Source organism: Tenrec ecaudatus, chromosome 6 (assembly GCF_050624435.1).
Source record: "Tenrec ecaudatus isolate mTenEca1 chromosome 6, mTenEca1.hap1, whole genome shotgun sequence".
Taxonomy (NCBI): Eukaryota; Metazoa; Chordata; class Mammalia; order Afrosoricida; family Tenrecidae; genus Tenrec; species Tenrec ecaudatus.
Window position 1 is genome coordinate 40,597,536 of NC_134535.1, and position 20,683 is coordinate 40,618,218.

The 20,683-nt window shown below is 39.3% G+C and overlaps 1 protein-coding gene across 2 annotated transcripts in view; it reads left to right on the forward strand.

Moving 5' to 3' along the window:
• Positions 1-18,413, forward strand: part of C6H12orf50 (chromosome 6 C12orf50 homolog) — a 56,727-nt gene extending 38,314 nt beyond the window's left edge. For both annotated transcript variants that reach the window (XM_075552737.1, XM_075552739.1), the window contains 4 exons: positions 1,598-1,702; positions 1,958-2,161; positions 14,562-14,654; positions 18,388-18,413. In XM_075552737.1, coding sequence (XP_075408852.1) covers positions 1,598-1,702; positions 1,958-2,161; positions 14,562-14,654; positions 18,388-18,413 — 428 coding nt within the window. The remainder of the gene's footprint in view (positions 1-1,597; positions 1,703-1,957; positions 2,162-14,561; positions 14,655-18,387) is intronic.
• Positions 18,414-20,683: the final 2,270 nt, after the last annotated feature.

Genomic DNA, 20,683 nt, shown 5'->3' on the forward strand with positions numbered 1-20,683 from the left:
TTTTAATAAGAGAAAGAAAAATGGTTTGGAAATTATTCAGGACTAACAAAGACACACTAATTCTTTACTAACTCTGACTATGAATTTGTGAGGTAGGTCCTAGTAAATTATGTGCTTTCCCACTTGCTCAACCACTAAAGTGAATAATCCACTACCAACTGGGAAGATTCATTAGTGTAGGGTTTTAAATCTTCCCCTTAGTGAACTACATTGCCATCTTTTGTTTATGCTTTGCACTCTCTATCTTGATTTGGCTTTTTCTTGAGCTACTTCCCTTAAGGTAATTAAGCCTCACGAATCCTCTTCTCTGTTTCCTCCCCTCCTTCCCTCTTTCCTTGATTTCATGTGGTGAACTCAGATAATAGTTTTGTGTCCTTGCTAACCACTGAAGGGCGAACCATGGTAGTTTGCTCCCCAGAAGCTCAGCTAAGAGGTGTTGTTTAAAGCATAGTTTCCAAATCTTACGATTTAGAGCTTGGGAGTGGAGGGTGGGAATTGTTGGTTGAAGAAGAAATAACCAAAGTTTTGTTGAGAAGCTTAAGTTAAGCTGAGCCACTAGGGCAAAGACAGACTTCCTAGCTAGACTTACTTTAGAGAGCTAACGGAGCTCAGGTAGTGTAGGGGTTAAGCCTTCAGTACGGAAAAGATGTGGCAATCAGTTGTGTAAAGATTATAGCTTCACAACTCCTATGCCAATGGTTTTACCCTGCCCTGTAGGGTGTGATGGGTCAGAATCGACGCAGGGCTATTTGTAAGGAGAGCTAAAGAATGTGCCCTGTGCAATCGCTGGGCATGTGTTCCTATGCAGTAGTTATTTGCCAGTGATTAGCAGTCCGGCACGGAGGAAAAACAGACAATGCCTCTCTTGACCAAATTACTTCAAGAAACTCCTGGAGAATTAAGGGTGCATAACAATAATCTCTTAATATAATAGACATATGAAAATGAGAAGCGAATATATATTTATCAGAACACTTACCAATCTTGATTTTTAAGTCTTAATTGACCAAGCTATCTGTCCACTCAACTTTTGAGATATTGAAAGAATAGTAAATTTCCTACAAATAATTTACAAAAATTTAACTTCTTTTTAAAATCATTTTATTAGGGGCTCATACAACTCTTATCACGATACAGACATACATCAATTGTGTAAAGCACATCTGTCCATTCATTGCCCTCATCAAATTTAACTTCTTAAGTAGTAGTTTTGGTTTTAAAAAAGTACAAAAGATTTATATTCAAAATAACAATTCTAAAATGACTTAATAATTATACAAAGAGAATTATATTTGGAATGTAATTTTAAGTTCTTTGAAAAGAATCAGCACATTCTTTTGGAAGAGAAGTTTTTAATTTTTGTTTTTCTGAGTAATACTGCTTATTTAAAGTTTTCTCATCAATCTCTCTTCAGGATAGATATTTATGACACTTAAAAATAAACCATCCTTTGTTCTGGAAAACAGAGTATTAGGGTGCTGCATTTATTTTTTCTCTTCTTTGACATATGAATGCACAGATATATAATTATCACCTACAGTAATTTTCAGATGAAAGCATCTCATATAAATCTGTAAAACCTTGTATCTTCTCTAAGTGAATGATGGCCAGCCAGGGAGGAAACCTCATTTTAAAGGTGTGAAAAAAAGGAAATGGATTTATGATGAACCAAAGAACTATCCAAGCTCAGGAATGCGGAGAGGTAAAAAAGTCCTTTTGTTTGATACTTTGAAATTGTAATTTGAAAAGAGGTTAAATATCAAATAATATTTTCTCCCAGAAAACAAACTACTGTTATTAAAGAAGATGTCAACCTCAGCCCTGTAAACCTAGATTTAATTACTTTAGCTTACATTGTCTTCCATCATCCTGTCAAATGCTGAAAATGTGACAGGTTCTCCGTGAGTGTGAACTTAGTTTGTTTTGTCCCTTTCTTCCTATTTCTTTTCTTTTACAGCAGGGCAGGCCCCAAATCCCAAAACCAAAATGAGTTATCATCGAAATAACAAAAACAGAAATGCTGAAAATACATCCTACATCCAAGTTCAGAGGGATGCTGTCAGGACCGTCTCATTGAATGCGCCTCCCCGTGCCAGGGTCACAAGTGGGTCCTACAATAAAGTTGACATTCACAAAGAACCCCAGCTCAACCTCTGTCCAGGTGAGACTCTATGTTGAGGTTTACTCTTGTCTGCGGTTGGTGTTCCCATGGGACTTCCTGATGGCCTGACTGGTCTTTATTGCTGCCTACTTCCCTCTTCATTAAGTTTATCATCATCATAACATCTTAGAAAACTCGCGCTGGGGTTGGTTTCTTCCACGTGCAGGAGTCCATGATTTCAAGGACATGGGGGAGAACTCATGTGGGGAGCAGATGACTTGACACCATGCCTCCCTAGAATTTTGTCTCGGGGCACTGCACACTGTTTCCCTGGCTAGTTTTATTTCACCCTGGGCGATGGTTTTTAAATGGTTGACATTTTCTCGTTCCACTAACTGCATTGTTCAATTATGATTTCCAGGAGAAAGCCTTGCCTTTTCTTTAGGCCTTCATGATTACTTTCTGCAAGGGTTCGCTGCGGGTTAACTGTAATCTTTTCGACATCATCTCATTGCTCTCGCAATGCACAGATTGCTTGTAAATCATTTCCCATGTAACAGGTGGAGTCATAGGACATGTCAGGAAGTACAAGGCCACGGAGAAGGAGGGAAGCACAGCCTTTTCTTCCTTATGAGTTCGGTTTTGTGGAGTAGGGCTTCAGAGGGCCGTTAATTTCTCTATAATTTCATGTTTGTATTTGCCCGTGTTCACAACTTACTCATAATGTTGCATACTTTTTAACAAATAAAAACAACTCCTGTCTTTCTTAGATTCTTTTACCATTAAAATAGGAGTTGGCCCTATTTTTTCTACTTGCTTTAGAAAATAATGATACACAGAGATTACTTGCCGCACATATATGTACATATACATATGTGTAATTTTTTATTCTTCGCATAAAACTCAAATTCACTGTCATCAAGTCAATGCTGAGTCATAGTGAGACACTGTGTGTTTCTGAGACCATAACTGATAACAGCAGTAGAAAGTCCAGTCTTTCTTCCGTGGAGCTGCTGGTAGTTTTGAACTGCTAACCATGCAGATCACAGCCCAGCACATGGGGCTCCTATTATTCATATATGTTCATGATGTGTTTCTGTCATCTAAAATATTCATGGTTTTCCTGTAAGCAGCATTATGTCTAATGCAGTGTCATAGGCAATTTTCAGCAAGTGAGCATTAAACGATCTGATTCTGTTTCATCAAAGTCTAGTTATTTGCTGCACTGACCCCCTACCCCTGGCTGACCATTTAACTCATGTTGGAGAAATAATTGATGCAAAAGTTTGGTTTTATGATACTTATTTAGATGCAGTGCATTATCCATGAAGAAAGATAGGATTTTTCTTTTTCCTCAGCAAGTATACTCTTTGCCCTTCAAACAGCCTGTGATTTTATGTGCTCTTACTTTTCTGTGCATTTTCCTTTTCTTTTGTCTTTATCTAAACTTGTATATGCTGTATAGTTTTCAGAGTTGAAATATGCATATACTAAACAATTTTTGGACAGTATCAAACAGTATTGAGAGTGTTACACTTCCAGAGTTAAATCTCCAACATATATCAGGTATTTATTCCCTTATCTTATATTTTATGAAATTTTGACATGATTTAAAGCTTTGCTTCTGGGGTGCCAGTCAAAACAAAATGTGTTCAAACATGTTACCTTGATGAGGAAGGGCTATAGGTAAGTTCTCATAGCAACACATTTGTCTTCATCTCTTTAGAGAGCCTTCAATGATCTAGTCATAATTGTGACTTCTGAGGGGATCTGTTGGGCCAGTTGAATTCAGGTAGAGAGATCTCAGAAGCTTATGGAAACTGTTTTGGGGGAATTGAAAGAGGTAATCTTCTGGGATTTCCTTGAAGAAAATGGGGTTGTCATGTGGATTTTTTAGTATAAAGTTTTAAGAAAATGGAAACTCTACAACCTAGGAAGAGGCCATGGAAGTTGCACAAAGGAATTAAAAAATAATTTTATGGTGGCTCATACAATGCTCACAATCCATACATACATCAATTGTATAAAGCACATTTGCACAGTCATTGCCCTCATCATTCTCAAAACATTTGTTCTCCACATAAGCCCGTGGCATCAGCTCCTCATTTTCCCCCTTCCTTCCCTGCTCCCTCCTCCCTCATGAAACCTTGATAATTTATAAATTATTTTGTCATATTTTACACTGTCTGACGTCTCCCTCCACACACTTATCTGTTGTCTGTCCCCCAGGGAGGAGACTATATGTAAATCCTCATAATTGGTTCCCCCTCTCTACCCCAACCTCCCTTCCCCCTCCCAGTATCGCTACTCTCACAACTGATCTTGAAGTGATCATCAGTCCTGGATTCCCCGTTTCCAGTTCCCATATGTACCAGTGTACATTCCCTTGTCTAGCCAGATGTGTAAGGTAGAATTGGCATCATGATAGTGGGTGGAGAGGAAGCATTTAGGAACTACAGGAAAGTTGTAGGTTTCATCAGTGCTACATTTCACACTGACTGGCTCATCTCCTCCCCGCAAAACTTCCGTAAGGGATGTCCAGTTGCCTACAGATGGGCTTTGGGTCCGCACTCCGCACTCCTCCTCATTTTTTGTTCTTGGATGCCTGATACGTGAACCCTTCAACACCTCGTGATCACACAAACTGGTGTGCTTCTTCCATGTGGGCTTTGTTGATTCTGAGCTAGATGGCCACTTGTTTACCTTCAAGTCTTTAAGACCCCAGACACTATCTCTTTTGATAGCCGGGCACCATCAGCTTTCTTCACCACATTTGCTTATGAACCTGCTTTGTCTTCAGCAATTGTGTTTGGAAGGTGAGCATCATGGAATGCCAGTTTAATAGAACAAAATATTCTTGCATTGAGGGAGGACTTGAGTGGAGGTCCAAAGTCCATCTGCTACCTTAATACTAAACCTATAAATATATGCAGATAGACCTATTTCCTTATATATAAATATATTTACATATGTACATGCTTTATTTAGATCTCTGTAAATGCTCTTTGCCTTTTGCCCTTTTCTCTATTTCCTTTGACTTTCCTCTTGTCCCACTCTAATGCTCAGCCTTCATTTTTATTTCAGTAGTTCTTCTCGGTTACATTACCCTTAATCATGCCCCACCAGGCCTACACCCTCCTAACCACCGATTTGGATCACTTGTCCCTGGGTTTGTTAACACCACTTCCTTTTTCCCCACTTCCCGTCTCCCGTCTCCCATGTGCCCCTAGAACTGTCAGCTCCATTGTTTTTTCCTCCAGATAGCTCATCCAGCCTATCTTATTTAGACAGACCTGCGTGGATAATAACATGCACAAAAGCAAGACAGAGCAAAACCAAACAACACAATAAAATAAAACAACAAAAAGCCAATGACAAAAAAAAAAACACAGAAAAACACAACACAACAGAAAGAAAAAAGAAAAGCTTGTAGTTAGTTCAAGGACTGTTTGTTGGCATTTAGAAGTGTTTTCCGGTTGAGTCTAATGGGGTGCCAAGCCCTGGCCCCAAAGTCTATTTTTGGTATGCTCTGGGGACTTCGTTGCTCTGTTCCCCTTGCTGTTGTGTTGCGCGCCCTTAGTATTTTGCTGTGTTGTGGTGGGATGAGTTTGGGCGGAATTCCCACACTGTGTCTCCAGTGTTGTCCCCTGTAGAGCTATGGGTCAATGAGGATGTCCTGCCTAATAGTGGGGGTAGCCATATGGTCTTCTCTGTGGATTGGCTGCTCTGAGTGGGGATATCGTCCTCAAGGCTTGGTGGGCCAGGTAGTGCTCCACTCTCCCTTCCTCCCCCTCCATTTGCTCCATGTGCTCTGATCAGACTTGCCCCTCTCCCCTAGCTGCAGCTTCCATGCTGCCCAGTGAAGTAAATTTTTTTTGGGGGGGGCAGCTGTCCATGCAGTTGGGATTGGGGCCAGTCCCTAAACCTGTCCCCTGGTTCCCTACTCCATGCCAACCTGTTGCATTCACATCTTGAAGTACCAGGTTGAAGTCTGGTCCCTCTTTCCCTGTGGAGATATAAACAATACCCTCCCCTTGGGTGGGTTAGTGCCCTGTTCCTCCACTATCCATTTCTTTTTTATATTTTTCCTTTCCCCTCCTCCTTTTTAGTTGACTACCATATGTATCCCTGGATTTGGTCTGGCCCCTCCCATACTGCCTGGTCCTCACCCCAGGAATGTTTGGATATAGCAGCTTTTTCCCTATGCCCTTTTTGCAACCTTTTAAAGCTTACCTCGGCGGACCGATGCTGTACTTGTCCTGTTTTTTGCTTGGCTTAAATCACTTAGTTATGATTTCCTCCAGTTCTTCCCATGCAGCGATGTGCTTCATAAGTTCATCACTGCTTTTTAGCGATGCATAGTACTCCATGCTATGTATGTACCACAGTTTTTGAATCCACTCGTCAGTTGATGGAAATTTGGGTTGTTTCCAAATCCTTGCAATTGTGAACTGTGCCGTGATGAAGACTGGAGCACAGATGTCTGGCCATGGTTTGCTTCTTGCCGTTTCTGGGTATATGCCCAGTAGGGGGATTACTGGGTCGTAGGGTAGCTTGATTTCCATCTGTTTTAGATATTGCCAGATCGATTTCCATTGTTGCTGTACATATCTAAAGGTCCTCCAGCAGTGGATGGGAGTTCCTGTCTCTCCACAGCCCCTCCAACACTTGTTGCTTTCTGGATTTTTGAATTGGGTTATCTTTGAGGGTGTTAGGTGGTATCTTATTGTTGTTTTAATTTGCATTTCTCTTATGGCTAAAGATCGGGAACATTTTTCTCATATGTTTATTGGCCATTAGAATTTCTGCCCCGTGAAACTTCTGTTCTGGTCTTTTGCAATTAGTTTTTTTCCTTTTTGGAAGCTAGCAGAGAATTGTAGATTTTAGTAAAAAGGCCTTTGTCTGATGTGTTATTGCTAAAGATGTTTTCCCAGTCAGTGGACTCTCTTATTATTCTCTTGGTCAATTCTTTCTGTATACACAGGTCTTTTATATTCAGTATATCCCACTTGTAAATTTGTGGCTCCTCTGTGTTTGTGTCTTTCCCTCTTTCTGATAGCCTATGTATTCCCTGTGTCAAAGTTCTCAAGTTGGTCCCAATTCCCTCATTGATGGTCCTAATAGTTTGGAGTTTTACTTCAATGTCTGCGATCCACTTTGAGATTATTCTTGTGCATGGAGTGAGAATAGGGTCTTGCTTCATTTTTCTGCAGGTAGATATCCATTTTTTTTTTCCAGCACCACTTGTTGAAAGAGGGCTTCTGCTTCCCATCAGATACTTTTTGGCCCTTATCAAAGATTAGTTGTCTGTATCCTGATTATTTTATTTCTGGGTTTTCAGTTATTTTCCATTGGTCTGAGTACCTGTCATTATGCCAATACCATGATGTTTTAACGGCTGTGGATATATAATATGTGCTAAAGTCAAGTAAAGCTAGCCCTCTCACTGTGTCCTTCTTTAGGAGTCTATGATAATTCTGGGCTTCTTTCCTCTTTATGTGAAGTTGGTAATCAGTTTTTCAATTTCTTTAAAGAAAGATGAGTGTAATTGTATCGGGATTGTATTAAACTTATATAGTGCCTTGGGCAGAACTGACATCTTTACTACATTGAGTCTTTCAATCCATGAGCATGGGATATTCTTCCATTGGTTGAGGTCACCCTTGTTCTGTAGTTTTCCTCGTATAGCTCTTTAGTCACTTCTATCCCTAGATATTTCAATTTTTGCTTGACTATTGTGAAGGGTACCACCTTTTTTATCTCCTCTTCCATGGTCTTATTCGATGTGTATAGCAGTCTAATGGACTTCTGTTTGTTGATCTTCTATTCTGCCACTCTGCCAAACTCCTCGATTGTTCCCAATACTCTCCTTGTAGAGCTTTTGGGATTTCTCATCTATAGAATCACATCATCTAAACCTTTGATGTCTTTTCTTTGCCTTATGCGGTTAGCTAAAACTTCCAGTATGTTGTTAAATAACAGTGGGGACAAGGGTCATCCTTGTCTGGACCCCTTTTTCAGTGAGATTGTGTTTGTCATTTCTCCATTGACTGTTGGTTTTTCATATATAGCTTGTATTGTCTTGAAGAATTTTCTATTCATTCCTATCTTCTCAAGTGTCTTAAACAGGAATTGGTGTTGGAGGTTGTCAAATGCTTTTCTGTATCTATCGATATTATCATGTGATTCTTACAGATTTTCACGTCAATGTGGCAAATGGTACTAATGGTCTTTCGTATGTTGAAGCATCCCTGCATCCCTGGTATGAATCCCACTTGGTCATGGTGAATTATTTGTTTTATACACTTTTGTATTCTCTTAGCCAGTATTAGGTCAGGATTTTTGCATTGATGTTAATTAGGGATATTGGTCTGTAGTTCTCAGTTCTGTGGGGTCCTTGCCAGGTTTTGTAATCAGAGTTATACTAGCTTCATAGAAGAATTCAGGAGCTTTCCACCTCTTTCTATGTTCTGGAAGAGTTTGTATAGGATTGGTGTTAGTTCTTCCTTAAATGCTTGGTAGAATTCTCCAGTGAAGCCATCTGGTCCAGGGTATTTTTTTTGTTGGTAATTCGTTTATAACCTTGTCTATTTCTTCTATTGTTATGGGTCTGTTGAGATTCTTGATGTCCATCGAGGATAGTCTAGGGAGGGATTGTTTTTTCTGAGAATTTTCCCATGTCTCCCAAGTTGTTGAGTTCATTGGAGTACCATCCTTTGTAGTACTGAGTAACAATTCTTTTAATTTCATTAGGGTCTGACTATTTTGAGAAATTATAGGCCACCTTTTGATACTTATGTTTAATAAAGGTTTCTGTGATTTTGTAGCAGTATTTTTGACTTGTTTTCAGACATATTCAACTCCTTTTCTTTTCATCTTATTAGCAGCCTGTACCTTGGGGTTCATATCAGCAGATTCATTTCTTAAAGACATTAGTATTTTATTTTAAGGAAGTGCCATAGTTTATTTCCAGTTTATTCTAGTGCTTCGTCACTTTATGCTATATAATAGTACATTTTTCCCTGCATGTTGTATGATAATCTCTTCATTAGGATACATTTCTGGAAGTTAGATTTTGTTAAGAACATATATAAGTTTAAAGAGATTTACCAATTCAACAATCTTCATAACCTAGCATCTATAATTTTTCTATTTCCTGAGAGTTGAAAAATACTGCCACAATGCTCTTTTTATTCATATATGTGAGGTTGCACTGTCTTAAATTTAACATTATTCATATTTTTATTAACTTATCATGAATATACTTTGTGAATTTTTCCTATCAGTTCATTGACTCTTTAATAATTGCCAACTTTTAATTTTTTTGTACCAAGAAAATATCCTTTTGTCATTTACTCATTCTTTCATTCACTTAAAATATATATCTTGAAGGCCTAATCTGTGTCAGGTTCTGTATAGTAGATACAGCAGTTCAAAACCAACAGCCATTCTGTGAGAGAAAGAGGAGGCTTTCTACTCCTATAAAGAGTTACCATTTCAGAAACTCACGGGGGCAGTTTTACCCTGTCCTATGTAAGCTTAGATTGATTTGATGGCACTGGGTGTTGCAGAAATTATTTCCCTATATGGGTTCTGATGGAAGAAACAAATTTGATCAATAATCCTTCAGACAAATATAATATTGCAACTATAACTATACAGTGGAAATAAGTAGTACTCGGTGCAATGCAGGGTAATTTAATTTTAACCAAAGACATTATTATCAGGGCAGGGGGCCTGAGGAGCTATGATCCCTGAGGGTGATATCTGAAAGTTTAGTAGGAATTAAGATAGATGAAGTGGAGAGAAGGTACCTGAATCAAAGTGTGAAAACACCATGAGAAAGAAGCATGTGACGAATAGAAGCGATTGAAAGTAAACTGGTGCGGTTATGGTGGTGACTTTGAGGGGACCGTGGTGAATGGAAATGGTTAATAGTGTCAGTTACTAACAAAAGGATGGAGTTTTTGAGTTTACCCAGTGGCATTTTAAAAGAAAGCCTTGGTCACCTGCTTGAAAAGAAACTTCTGAAAGATCAACCACTGTAGACTTCTGTTCTAAGGCAATTGAGTTTGCCCTGGGTTGGAATAGAGTCCACAGTGCCCGCGTTAATGTTGTGTTTGCGGCGAGGAAGCTGCGAGGAAACCTGAGAGGGGAGAGCGAGCAGCAGAACAAGAGTCTGCACCTCAAATCTTGAGCTTTCAGTTTAATCAGAGGCAGTGAAAAGACATTGAAGTGGTTGGTGATGTGACTGGATTTTCATTTTCAAAATAAAACTCTGGCTGCTTCTGGCAGAATGTTTTGGAAGTAGCAACATTTACATACGTGTAGATATTAGCGATTTAGGAGGAAGAATCCACATGGTTTGGTGATATGTTTGCGGGCAAGGTTGAAATATCAAGGAAGACGCTCAGAGTTTGGATATTCATCTGAAGGGTGGGGAATATCTGAAAAGTTTATCCCCATTGACTGTGATAAAGAAGATCCTAAAAGAATCAGGTTTTGAAGGGGGAAGTTGTGGATTTTTTTTTTAACATATTGAACATCAGGGGGTCCTCTGCTCCCAAACTGGGAAAAAGCTCCATTGAGCAGTTTTCTTAGTACTCATTTTTTTTTTCCTGCTAGGCAAGCATCAAGCAACTCGATCTGAGCTAGTGAACCCAGTGGCATTGCCTGGGAAGGTTCTTTCTGGTCACAGTGAATTTTTTTTTGTAAAAGCAGTTTCATTTGAATCTTGTTTTTTTGTGATGTCTGATTTAAGAGAACAGTGTGCAGCTGTGAAATTTTGTTTCCTGCTCAGGAAACATGCTGCAGAAACTGTTGTGATGCTGAACACAGCTTACAAGGACAGCACTATTGGAAAAACTCAAGTGTACAATAATTTTCATGTTTCACAAAAGGCGAAATGCCGATTGATGACAAACCTCATTCTGGATGTCCATCAACTTCCCCAATAGATGAAAATCTTTTTGTGTTAGTCCAGGTTGACTAGAGAAACAAATCCAGGGACACTCCTATGTGTATAAGAAAGCGCTTTATATCAAAGAGTAATTGTATATTAAGAAGACATCTCAGCCAGTCCAGATCAAGCCCATAAGTCCAATATTAGTCCATATGTCTGATAACAATGTATATATTCCTATTCAGACTAACACATTCATGCAATGATCCTGAATGTTGGAAGATCACAGTCCCCTGGTCTGTGGATCCAGGGGTGGTGGAATAATCTCAGCACTGGTATGGGTCTCTACATGGCTCTCTACAGAGCTCTGGGGCTCTGGCTCTATCAGCAAGGCTCTGGGTGTCTTGTCAGCAGGAAGACAATGCAGAGAGTGTGTTTCCTGCCTCCAGAGAGGAAGACTGGAGTTTCCAGAATCCTCAGGAGAAGGCTATGCCCACACAGAGGCTTCATTGGTAATGACCTGATTGACAGGCTAGATTCTACCCCTTCATTCATGTTGTCAGATTATGTAACTGCCATAGAGCACCCCTAGGTAACCTGACACATTTACACAACTCTTTAACCACACATAATTTTTAAACAAAACAACAATAAAATCATATCTGCTCCTTAAAGGATAAAACTAAAATGTGTACAATTCAATATGTGCCAGCCTCACTTAAACATAAAATTCTATAAATTAATAAAACAATATTCTATCCTAACAATTACAGTTAAGTAAACCACACCATAATCCTGTAATTCTATGAATATATTCCCCACCTATGAAAGTTTGTAAACCAACCACTTCAAACCTGTATCCTCCCCATTTTGGTTACTCAATTGGAGACAATCATAGTCTTTGATGTGAAGAATCTTCAATCCAGTTTGTAACCTTGTGATGTTCACATCCATAAGCAAAGTCAAATCAGGATATCCATAAAGTCAACAGCAATATGCACCAATTCACTAGCTCTAAAATCTTTTCTTCACCTGGTCAGGCTCTCATCAACTCAATGTGGGCTGCCTAGTCAGCCTCATCAAAGTGCCCATGCACTTGTGCTCGAAGACAGGCGATGGACCATTGAAAAGACAAAGTTATCTGGACTACCTTGGAGCTCGGCTCAGCGAACTCCAATGGAAGTTTGGGGAATGAAAAGGGTTGTTGCAAAATGTGTGCCTCAGGTTCTGACTGACCAGTAAAACGAGCATATAATGGAAACATGTCGTGCTTTGAAAGAACAGCTCTGAAGTGAACCAGACTCCCCCCACCCCCAAGCTGACGTACATGGTGCCGCTCTTACAACCCTGAAAGCAAACATCAATCAAGCCAGTGGAAGATGCCATCGTCACTTCACCCTTAAAACTCTTGTCAAGTGAAATCAAAGATCAAGATGATCCTCTTTAAAAAAAAATGAGTGGGGATAATGCATTTGGAGTGTGGTCTACCAGGTCAGACTGTTAATCAAGCTTTCTATTTAGAGGTTCTGAAAAGATTGTGTAACGATGTGGGACAAAAAAACTGATTTGTGGCAGTTGGGGACTGGTTTTGTCACCATGTCAATGCACCACAGCCATCTCAGTGTACCAGTGGTTGGCAAAAAAACAAGACCCACCCAGAACAGCATGCCTCTTTTGCCCCACACACCTGACTCACTTATGAGACTTCTTTTTGTTTCTGAGGATTCAGAGGGAAATGAAAGGACAGCAATTTGCTGACCTAAAAGAAGATGAAACAAACGCACAATCGAGGGAGGGACTGCCAGCCTTCCAGAGAGATCTGTTTGAAAAATGTTTCCAAGAATGAAATTGCAAATTTGAAAAATGTATTAAGTATAATTGAGGGTACTTGGTAGGTAATAAGGTTGTTTTGTAAAAAATTGAAATACATAAGTTTGAAAATAAAATCCATTTTGGTGGGGGCATCCCCCTCTTCCACATAAACAAAAACCAAACCAGTCACTTTCACATTGATCCCAACTCCTTTGGGGATTTACATAGGAGAGGTAAAGTAGGAAACTTGATGGATGGGTTAGGAACTCAGGGCAGCTCTCCAACTAGCATGACACAGATGTGTAAGATGACATTTTATAGATGGCGCTCCTTGCAGAGTCAAAGCAAACAAACACAAAACAACTGGGCAAGGACTAGTCTTGAGAATTCCAACATCCAACAGCCTATGCAGAAAGCTGAACCTGCATAGATTTATGGGAAGAATCAGGTAAGAGGAAAATAAATGAGGATAATTTACATATAAATTTCAAGTAAAGAAGACCTCTTAAGAAAGAGAGAAAAGTTTAAAACTACTGAACACTCTTTCATATTTAACTTGAGATTTACAGATTACTAAATTACTACCTATTTAGTAGAGCCATGAGACTGGAATCCAGTTTCTAATGAACCGGGTTAGTAAAAAAAAAAAAAAGGATAATTCAGAAAGTGATATAAGATAATCGATCTCTCTCCCTCCCTTATTTCCTCCTTCCCTTTCCATCCTTTTCAAAGTTTGACTATGAAATGAAGAGGCAAAATGCGTATTAAAATTGGAAAAGGATGAGAAATAAAGTGTGTTGTTTGTTTTTTGTACAACGCAATAGAAAAATTGCTAACAAGAATTATACTATCAATGTAAAATAGAAGTCCAAGTATAATAAAAGTGATTAGCCCATAAGGATGATAGACTTGTGTTCAAACAAAAGGAGAGGTAGCAGGTGGAAGTCTGTTTCTCTGTTTGATATCAAGAACTTAGAGTTACTCCCACCTGATGACTTCATCATGGAGAGGAGTCCATTCTGCTGAGAGTCAGGAAAGAAAGGTGGAAGGAGAAATGGGCATTTGATAATAGTGGAAAATTGAAATATGTGTTATAGAGAATGAATACTCATTGATTTGACACTATACTAAGATGGCTATTGGACAACATTGACGGTTTATTTATGGTGGGATCATAGCTTGAGAATTGCAGCTACATAGAGACATTTAAAAATATAAAACATCATCTTGTAGGATAACAGTTCAAATATAGAGATGTCAGAGGTAAGAAAACGTTTAAGGAGGAAGATTGCATATAATTGTTTTTGTCTCCACTGGCAGCGAGCAGCTCACTGTGTGAGAAGCATTGCTGTGTTCAAGGGAGTCTCTTCGGGGAAGTGTCAGGGGATTGGGCTGCACTTTATAGGCTTTATTTCACTTTTCACACTACAAATATTAGAATGGTTTGTAAAATATGGTCTTGGTAAAGCAAGGGAATGGAATATTTTGATCACATTGAGATAGCACATTTTTTGTTACTTAAGGACTTGGGCAGCCAATTAAGAAATCTGTAACTCTTTTCACTGTTGAAAGATCTATAAAATGCACTTGTATTCCTGGTGCTTCTTTCAGCTCTGAAATGGTGAAATAAATCAATAGCTTTACCAATAGGGAATTTTATGACTTTGAAAACACCTGGGGACTATTTTTATTTTACATTATTATATATTTAATTCTAATCACCATTTTTCTTTCCATTTTTTCCAGACAAATATATGCCAGTATCATATAATGGTTCTGCCTGGCGGAAAAGAATTCCCTTTTCAAAAACATACTCGAAAACTGAAAAAATATATACAGGTAAATATTCATTAGTTGTTATAATTTACTGAAAGCATTGGATTACTACTTACCATGGGTTGGCAGTGCAAACTCAGCAGTCAATATGCTAGAGAAAGATGAGGCTTTCTACTCACTTGAAGAGTTACAGCCTCAGTAACCCTATCTAACGTTGTATCAGAATTGACTTCATGGCAGTAATGTTATGCAGTTCTTAAAATGAGAGGCATTTATGATTCAAGGAACATAAAAAAATGAATGAAAATGTCAACATATAGACACTGTTACTTGTAATCCAGTAGAATTCCTGTCCGTGATGAGGTTTTCTCTTGTTTTATTGTGTTCCCCTGCACCAGTTGTGTGAGTGTGAGGAAATCTTTTAGTAGACTTTCCTTTGCATGAAGAACAGTTACTGTAATTATGTAACATGTGGAACTTGTTGACTTTGTTCTGGTATGTGTGCCCTCAATCAACACAAGTAAATGAATTTTATTTGAAAAAGTTACAGAAACACACACAAATGATAGTTTTACTGAAAAAAAAATCACACAAATTCTTAGAATGCTACCACATGTGCCTTGGACAAATATTGGCTAGTGCAGACTGGCAGAGTTCCAGCATGACATTTCCGGGCCAGGAGATGGGGTTCCCACTCTGTGCGCTCTGTATCAAGTCATGGGCTTCTAGTAGACTGAGCATCTTTTGATTGAGGCCAATGTCTTCCCCTAATCTGGTTTACTACCTTTTGAAACCAAAGAGGCTGAAATGGTTTCACATACTTCTCAAGACACTTAACCTTTCTGAAAAAGTTCCAAATAGCGAGGACATACCTAACTCAATAGCTTAGACAAAATAATAATTTATAAATTATCAGGGGTTCATGAGGGAGGGGGGAGAGGGGAGGGAGGGGAAAAATGAGGACCTGATGCCAGAGGCTTGGGTGGAGAGCAAATATTTTGAGAATGATGAGGGCAACGAATGTACAAATGTGCTTTACACAATTGATGTATGTATGGCTCGAGATGGGTAGACTATGAGTCCCTAATAAAATGATTTTTAAAAATCCTTGAAAAATTCATAAATTCTAGAATGAAACAAAGCAGACCTACACGAGGGATGCTTGCATTTCTAAAAGTAGCTGATTTCCTAAAACAATATCTTTTAAAATATTTTTTGACACTAACTGTGACACAGTATGCAAGCCTATGTACAGATATCTTTATATACTGGAGGAAACTGTTTTGTTGTACTTTTTTCCCCTCTGCAATTTCCCAAGTCACACACTACTATTATAATAGAACTCGGCTACAATGTTATTGGACTATATTTTTTATTCATTGAGTTTATTTGAATGTATTGCAATTAGTGTTAAAGAGGGAAAGAGGAGAGAGGACAAAAACCTTGGCGTGAAATTAGAAATTGTTGACCCATGAACTTCTCTCCTGGTGTCCTTGATGCATAAAAGATAGTATTCAGCTTGTTGAAGGATGTGCTACTTGATCACGTTTCTATCCCAGTGACTGTCCTTGTACACCTCCACCTCTTCCATGCAGATAGCTGGGAATCACAGGAGGATTTGGAGGCATGTGGAGTCACTTTAGCATACACCATCTGTGTGCGACACCGAAACTCTTGAAGAGGATTTGAGCTGGCTAAACAATTTTTTCCCTTCCGATCTGAACACTGAGAAAGAGGGTGTGATGGATCATGAATGGGGTGGCTTCAGGCTGGAACAATATTGTCAGTCCAAACCCCAGAGTATAAGGACCAGTGGGGGAATTTTCCTAGGACTTTGGAAGAAGCTGAGCACATGGAGGATCTCTTTTCCAGATGCAACCTAGAGACAAAACAATTGAGGAGAATTCCCCAATGCCTCTAGTAAAAGGACTAGGAGCAGGTTGCATCATGTCTGGACAGCGAGGGCTGGAAACAGCTTCTTGAGTTTAAAGTTGTAGGGAAGGAAGAGCACCCAACATTGCTGAGCCTGATGCTGTCCCAGCAAAGTACCATCCACTGGGTAGCTTTCAGGAAGAGAAGACCAGCAAGTGTACACGAGGTTGTTTTCATTCAGACTGCAAGGAGAAGCTTTAGAGCGATATCTTCGTGTGGCCCGATTAGTGGAGGACTCAGCTTCGATCTTAATAGGCTGCACTTGGCAGAGAGTCTAGTAGAAATGAAGCCAGCATTCACTGATCAAATGCTTGCTTCTTTTGAGTGTGGAGTGAAGACCAGTAGCAGTGACATTATTAGAGAGCTTGTTCAAAGTGTGGCCTCTGCATCTCATACTTACTGAACAAGATGCTACATGTAACAACATCCCCAGGTGATCATAATGTTCATTAAAATTTGAGAAATCTGAGAGTGGGCTATTTAGACTACCAGACAATTGGAATGGGAGAGTCCAGACCAGACCCCAGATAGATTAAGACTGTGGAAATGATACAATGATACAGCAGCAACCATTCTCCCCGGTTCTGCCGACAGACTTTAGAATTAATAGCAGGGAGAAAAGAGAGAAACCTAAGAATGTATTTGAAATCTGAATGTGACTGAATTATAAATGTGAAGTAAGAAATCACTGGACTGGACTGATTTTATGTGCAAAGGACTAGACTAAATTTCCTACATAGGGTAGAATGAGGACTTAGTCTTAAATAGAGTTATAACAAAATGAAGCTATTTAAAAATTTTACCCAAGCTTTGGACCAGTGTTCCATCCTTTCCAATCATTGTTGACATGACAAGAATAGGAAGAGAAAGATTAGTTTACATTCCCCCGTTTCCCCCCACCCCCAGCCCCCTCACCACCACGCTTTTCCATCTTCCTATGCAGACAGAGTGATGGAGGGACGGAATTGGAAGCTGCTACATGCCTATTCCTCTAAGGCTCTGGAAACCAAGGCCCAGATGTGCGAATGATAGAGGAGATTTGGAGGATAAAGTGGTTGGATGCTGTATTCATTTTCTAAAGTTGCCCCAACAACGTACCACAAACTGAGTGGCTTATAAAAACAAATGTATTGTTTCAAACAAAGATCTGAGGCTAGAAGTTCTGAATCAAGAAGTTGTTTATTCTTGCCGATGGCTCTGAGAATGTATTCCATCCTGCCTTCCAGGGATGCCTGGTGATTTTAATGTTTGTAGATTCTTCACATCTGAATGTCTTACCTCTGTGTCTCTGCCTCCATGTCTGTTCTCTTTTATAGGTAGGCCATTCCTATTGGACTAGTACTCACCCGATTCCAATGTGGTCTTCTGTGAACTGATAGTATCTTCAAAGATCTTAATTCTAAACAAGGCCACAATCACATGTACCAAGATTCAAAACGTCAGTCTTCTTAGGGGATACAATTCACTTCAGAATAGATGCCATAGATAAATGTAATAGGAAATGGAAACACATGTGGGAATCCAGGGGGCAGGAGCTAGACGGAACTAGGGATTGGAAATAGCCGGTGCGCTTGGAGTTGCCAGTCTCCATGTGCGGGAAGGTTTATATTGGGTGCTCCACACTGGAACCTTATTTAGAGTATTTATTTCACTTCTTTTCATTCCTCTGCTGATGTCCAAAGCATCTTAAAAAAGGAGAATTAGTTTGAGTGGCATTTTGAAAATGTAGGAATTAAAAAGGTAACTTTAATCCCTGGTTTGTCTTTAGACTCATAATTTGCAAAATAAATGTGAAATTATGCTATCCTGCAGAATGCTGAAAATAAAATAATTGAGATAATATTTTGTGCTTTTTAATTATTAGAACCAAGAAGAAATGGGAGCAAGTAAACATGGAGGTTCAGAGAAGAGAAAAATGAGAAAAGAGAAAAGAGCCGGGCATTTTCTGATTTACAAACAAAAATGAAAATTCATAGAAAGAGATTTTCAAGTACTCCATACGATATACTGGCTAGCCAAAGATGATAAAATGCAAATTCTGAAAATCAGATGCAGGAAGTACATTGCGCTCTTTCAAAACTGATAAAAATGCAAATTGCAAACAGGTGCTTGTGTATTCATATCGGTGTGGAATTCATTCGATGCATTGCCACAAATGTTTAATAAAATTTAAAAGTTTGACAATTAAAGTCATTCTTTAATTGTATCCCAAGTTTGATTGCGCAGATTGAGGAGTAAAATTGTGCCATTGATCTTTCTTATGGAATATTCTTTTGGGAAGAAACCTCCTGTTTTCTTTAGCTATGTCTTCAGCTGAGCCCTCAGTAGTGCTAACAGCTAGCGCGTACACAGGTCCGACGAAGCCTTAGTGCTCCAGCTTGGGGATGAGTGTGTGCTACAGGAATCCTAGGAGAAAACACTTGGATTTGGGCGGAGTCTACGAAGAGAAAAAGGGTGGTTTATTATGCCGGGCACTTTTGAATAATGTTTTTAATTGACAGCTACAGACTCTCCTACTAAAATGTACTACACTCAAAACGGAAAATAAACTCATTTCAACTATGGAAAACAAATTTCGTATTTAAAGGAGGGGGGCGGGGTGAATGAATCCATGACATCCCAGAAGACATACTGAAGTTTAGGGGCTTTAAAAATTCTAGAAAGTTAAATCCTTTTAAACTGAATTATTTCCTTTCCTTTTGTACTTGGTAGTGCATTTGTTTTTTCGTATCCTTTGTACATGTATAGCTTTATGGTGTATTTTGAATAATACATTTTTAACTTCAACTTTTAATTTCAGTCAATGTGAACCAGCTGCAGAGTGATTGAAACAAAAACTTTAACAATGTATTCTTGAAACTTCACAACAAATGTAAAAGAAATAAAATAGCCTCAATTGATGCTTTATTATATATTTTTGAGTTTGTAGTGTTTATACATCTGAGTTTATTGATATTTAAAACTGCACTGAGACTTTGGGTTCCCCTAGATTTTGTATGCCTGTGTGTTGTTAGTGGTGGCCTGTGAAGGAGCCCTGGTGTTGCAGTGAGTTAAGCATAGCACTGCTAATCACAAGGTCAGCCATTCAAACCCACCAGCTGCTCAGCTTCACAAAGGTGAGGCTGTCTGCTTCTGTAAAGATTCACGGCTTCAGAAGGTCTATGGAATCGCCCTAAGCTATGCTACAGGGTGACAACGAGTCCACATCTACTTGGTGACAGTGGACTTTGGTAGCTTCTTGTTCGACATTTATGGAAGGGAGTAAGGGCTCTTGGAACTATCTTATTTTTATTATAAGCTGTGATTTTAAATTGTGGGGTCCTAGACATAGTTTGTGACACCTAGTGGGACTTTGACTACTGTGTTCGTCTGGGTGCATCAGATAAACAAATCCACAGACATGCACGTAGAAGAGAGAGTTTTCTATAAAGGTTAAGTGCACTACAAGACAGCATCCCAACCCAGTGCTGCCCAAGCCCACAAGTTCAACATTAACCCATATGTCCAACACCAACCCACGAAGTCCTGCTCCATCTCACAAAACAGGCGCAATGATGCCAACTACAGGAGGAAAGCCGAGTCAGTGAATGTGTAAGCATCTCAGCGCTGGCAGGGGTCTCCACACGGCTGCTCCAGCACCCAGGTTTGCATCAGGGAAGGTCCACATGGCTTCTCCTTGGGGGTGTCTTGCAGGAAGTCAGGCTTCCAGCAGAAGCAGGGAACTGGCTAAAGCTGCACCCTGGTCTGACCATCACAAAGCAAGAGACCTGAGAACGAGAAAGGTGAGGCTCACTGAGCCATTTATCCCTCTGCCCTTTAACTCCACATGTGTTTATCGGCCAGGTTGGCACAATAACTAACGATATCACCTACCTACTTTCAAACACACGGAGGAAAGGGGACATTAGACAGTGCATTTACTTTTACAAGGACAATGGACAGAGAAGAAAAGTGCTAGCAAGCTCTCCAGGTGAAATGGATTGGAAGGTTAAAAAATAGTTGCGTTTAAAAGATGTTTAGATGGAAGGAAATAGAAAACTTCATTTAATTTTAACATGTGTATGTCTGTCCAGGACTTCAATCTATTATAAAGAGGGAAAGGTTCTAAGAAAAGGGCAATTCAAGATTCTTTGCTTGAAGAGCAATTATTTTATGCCTCT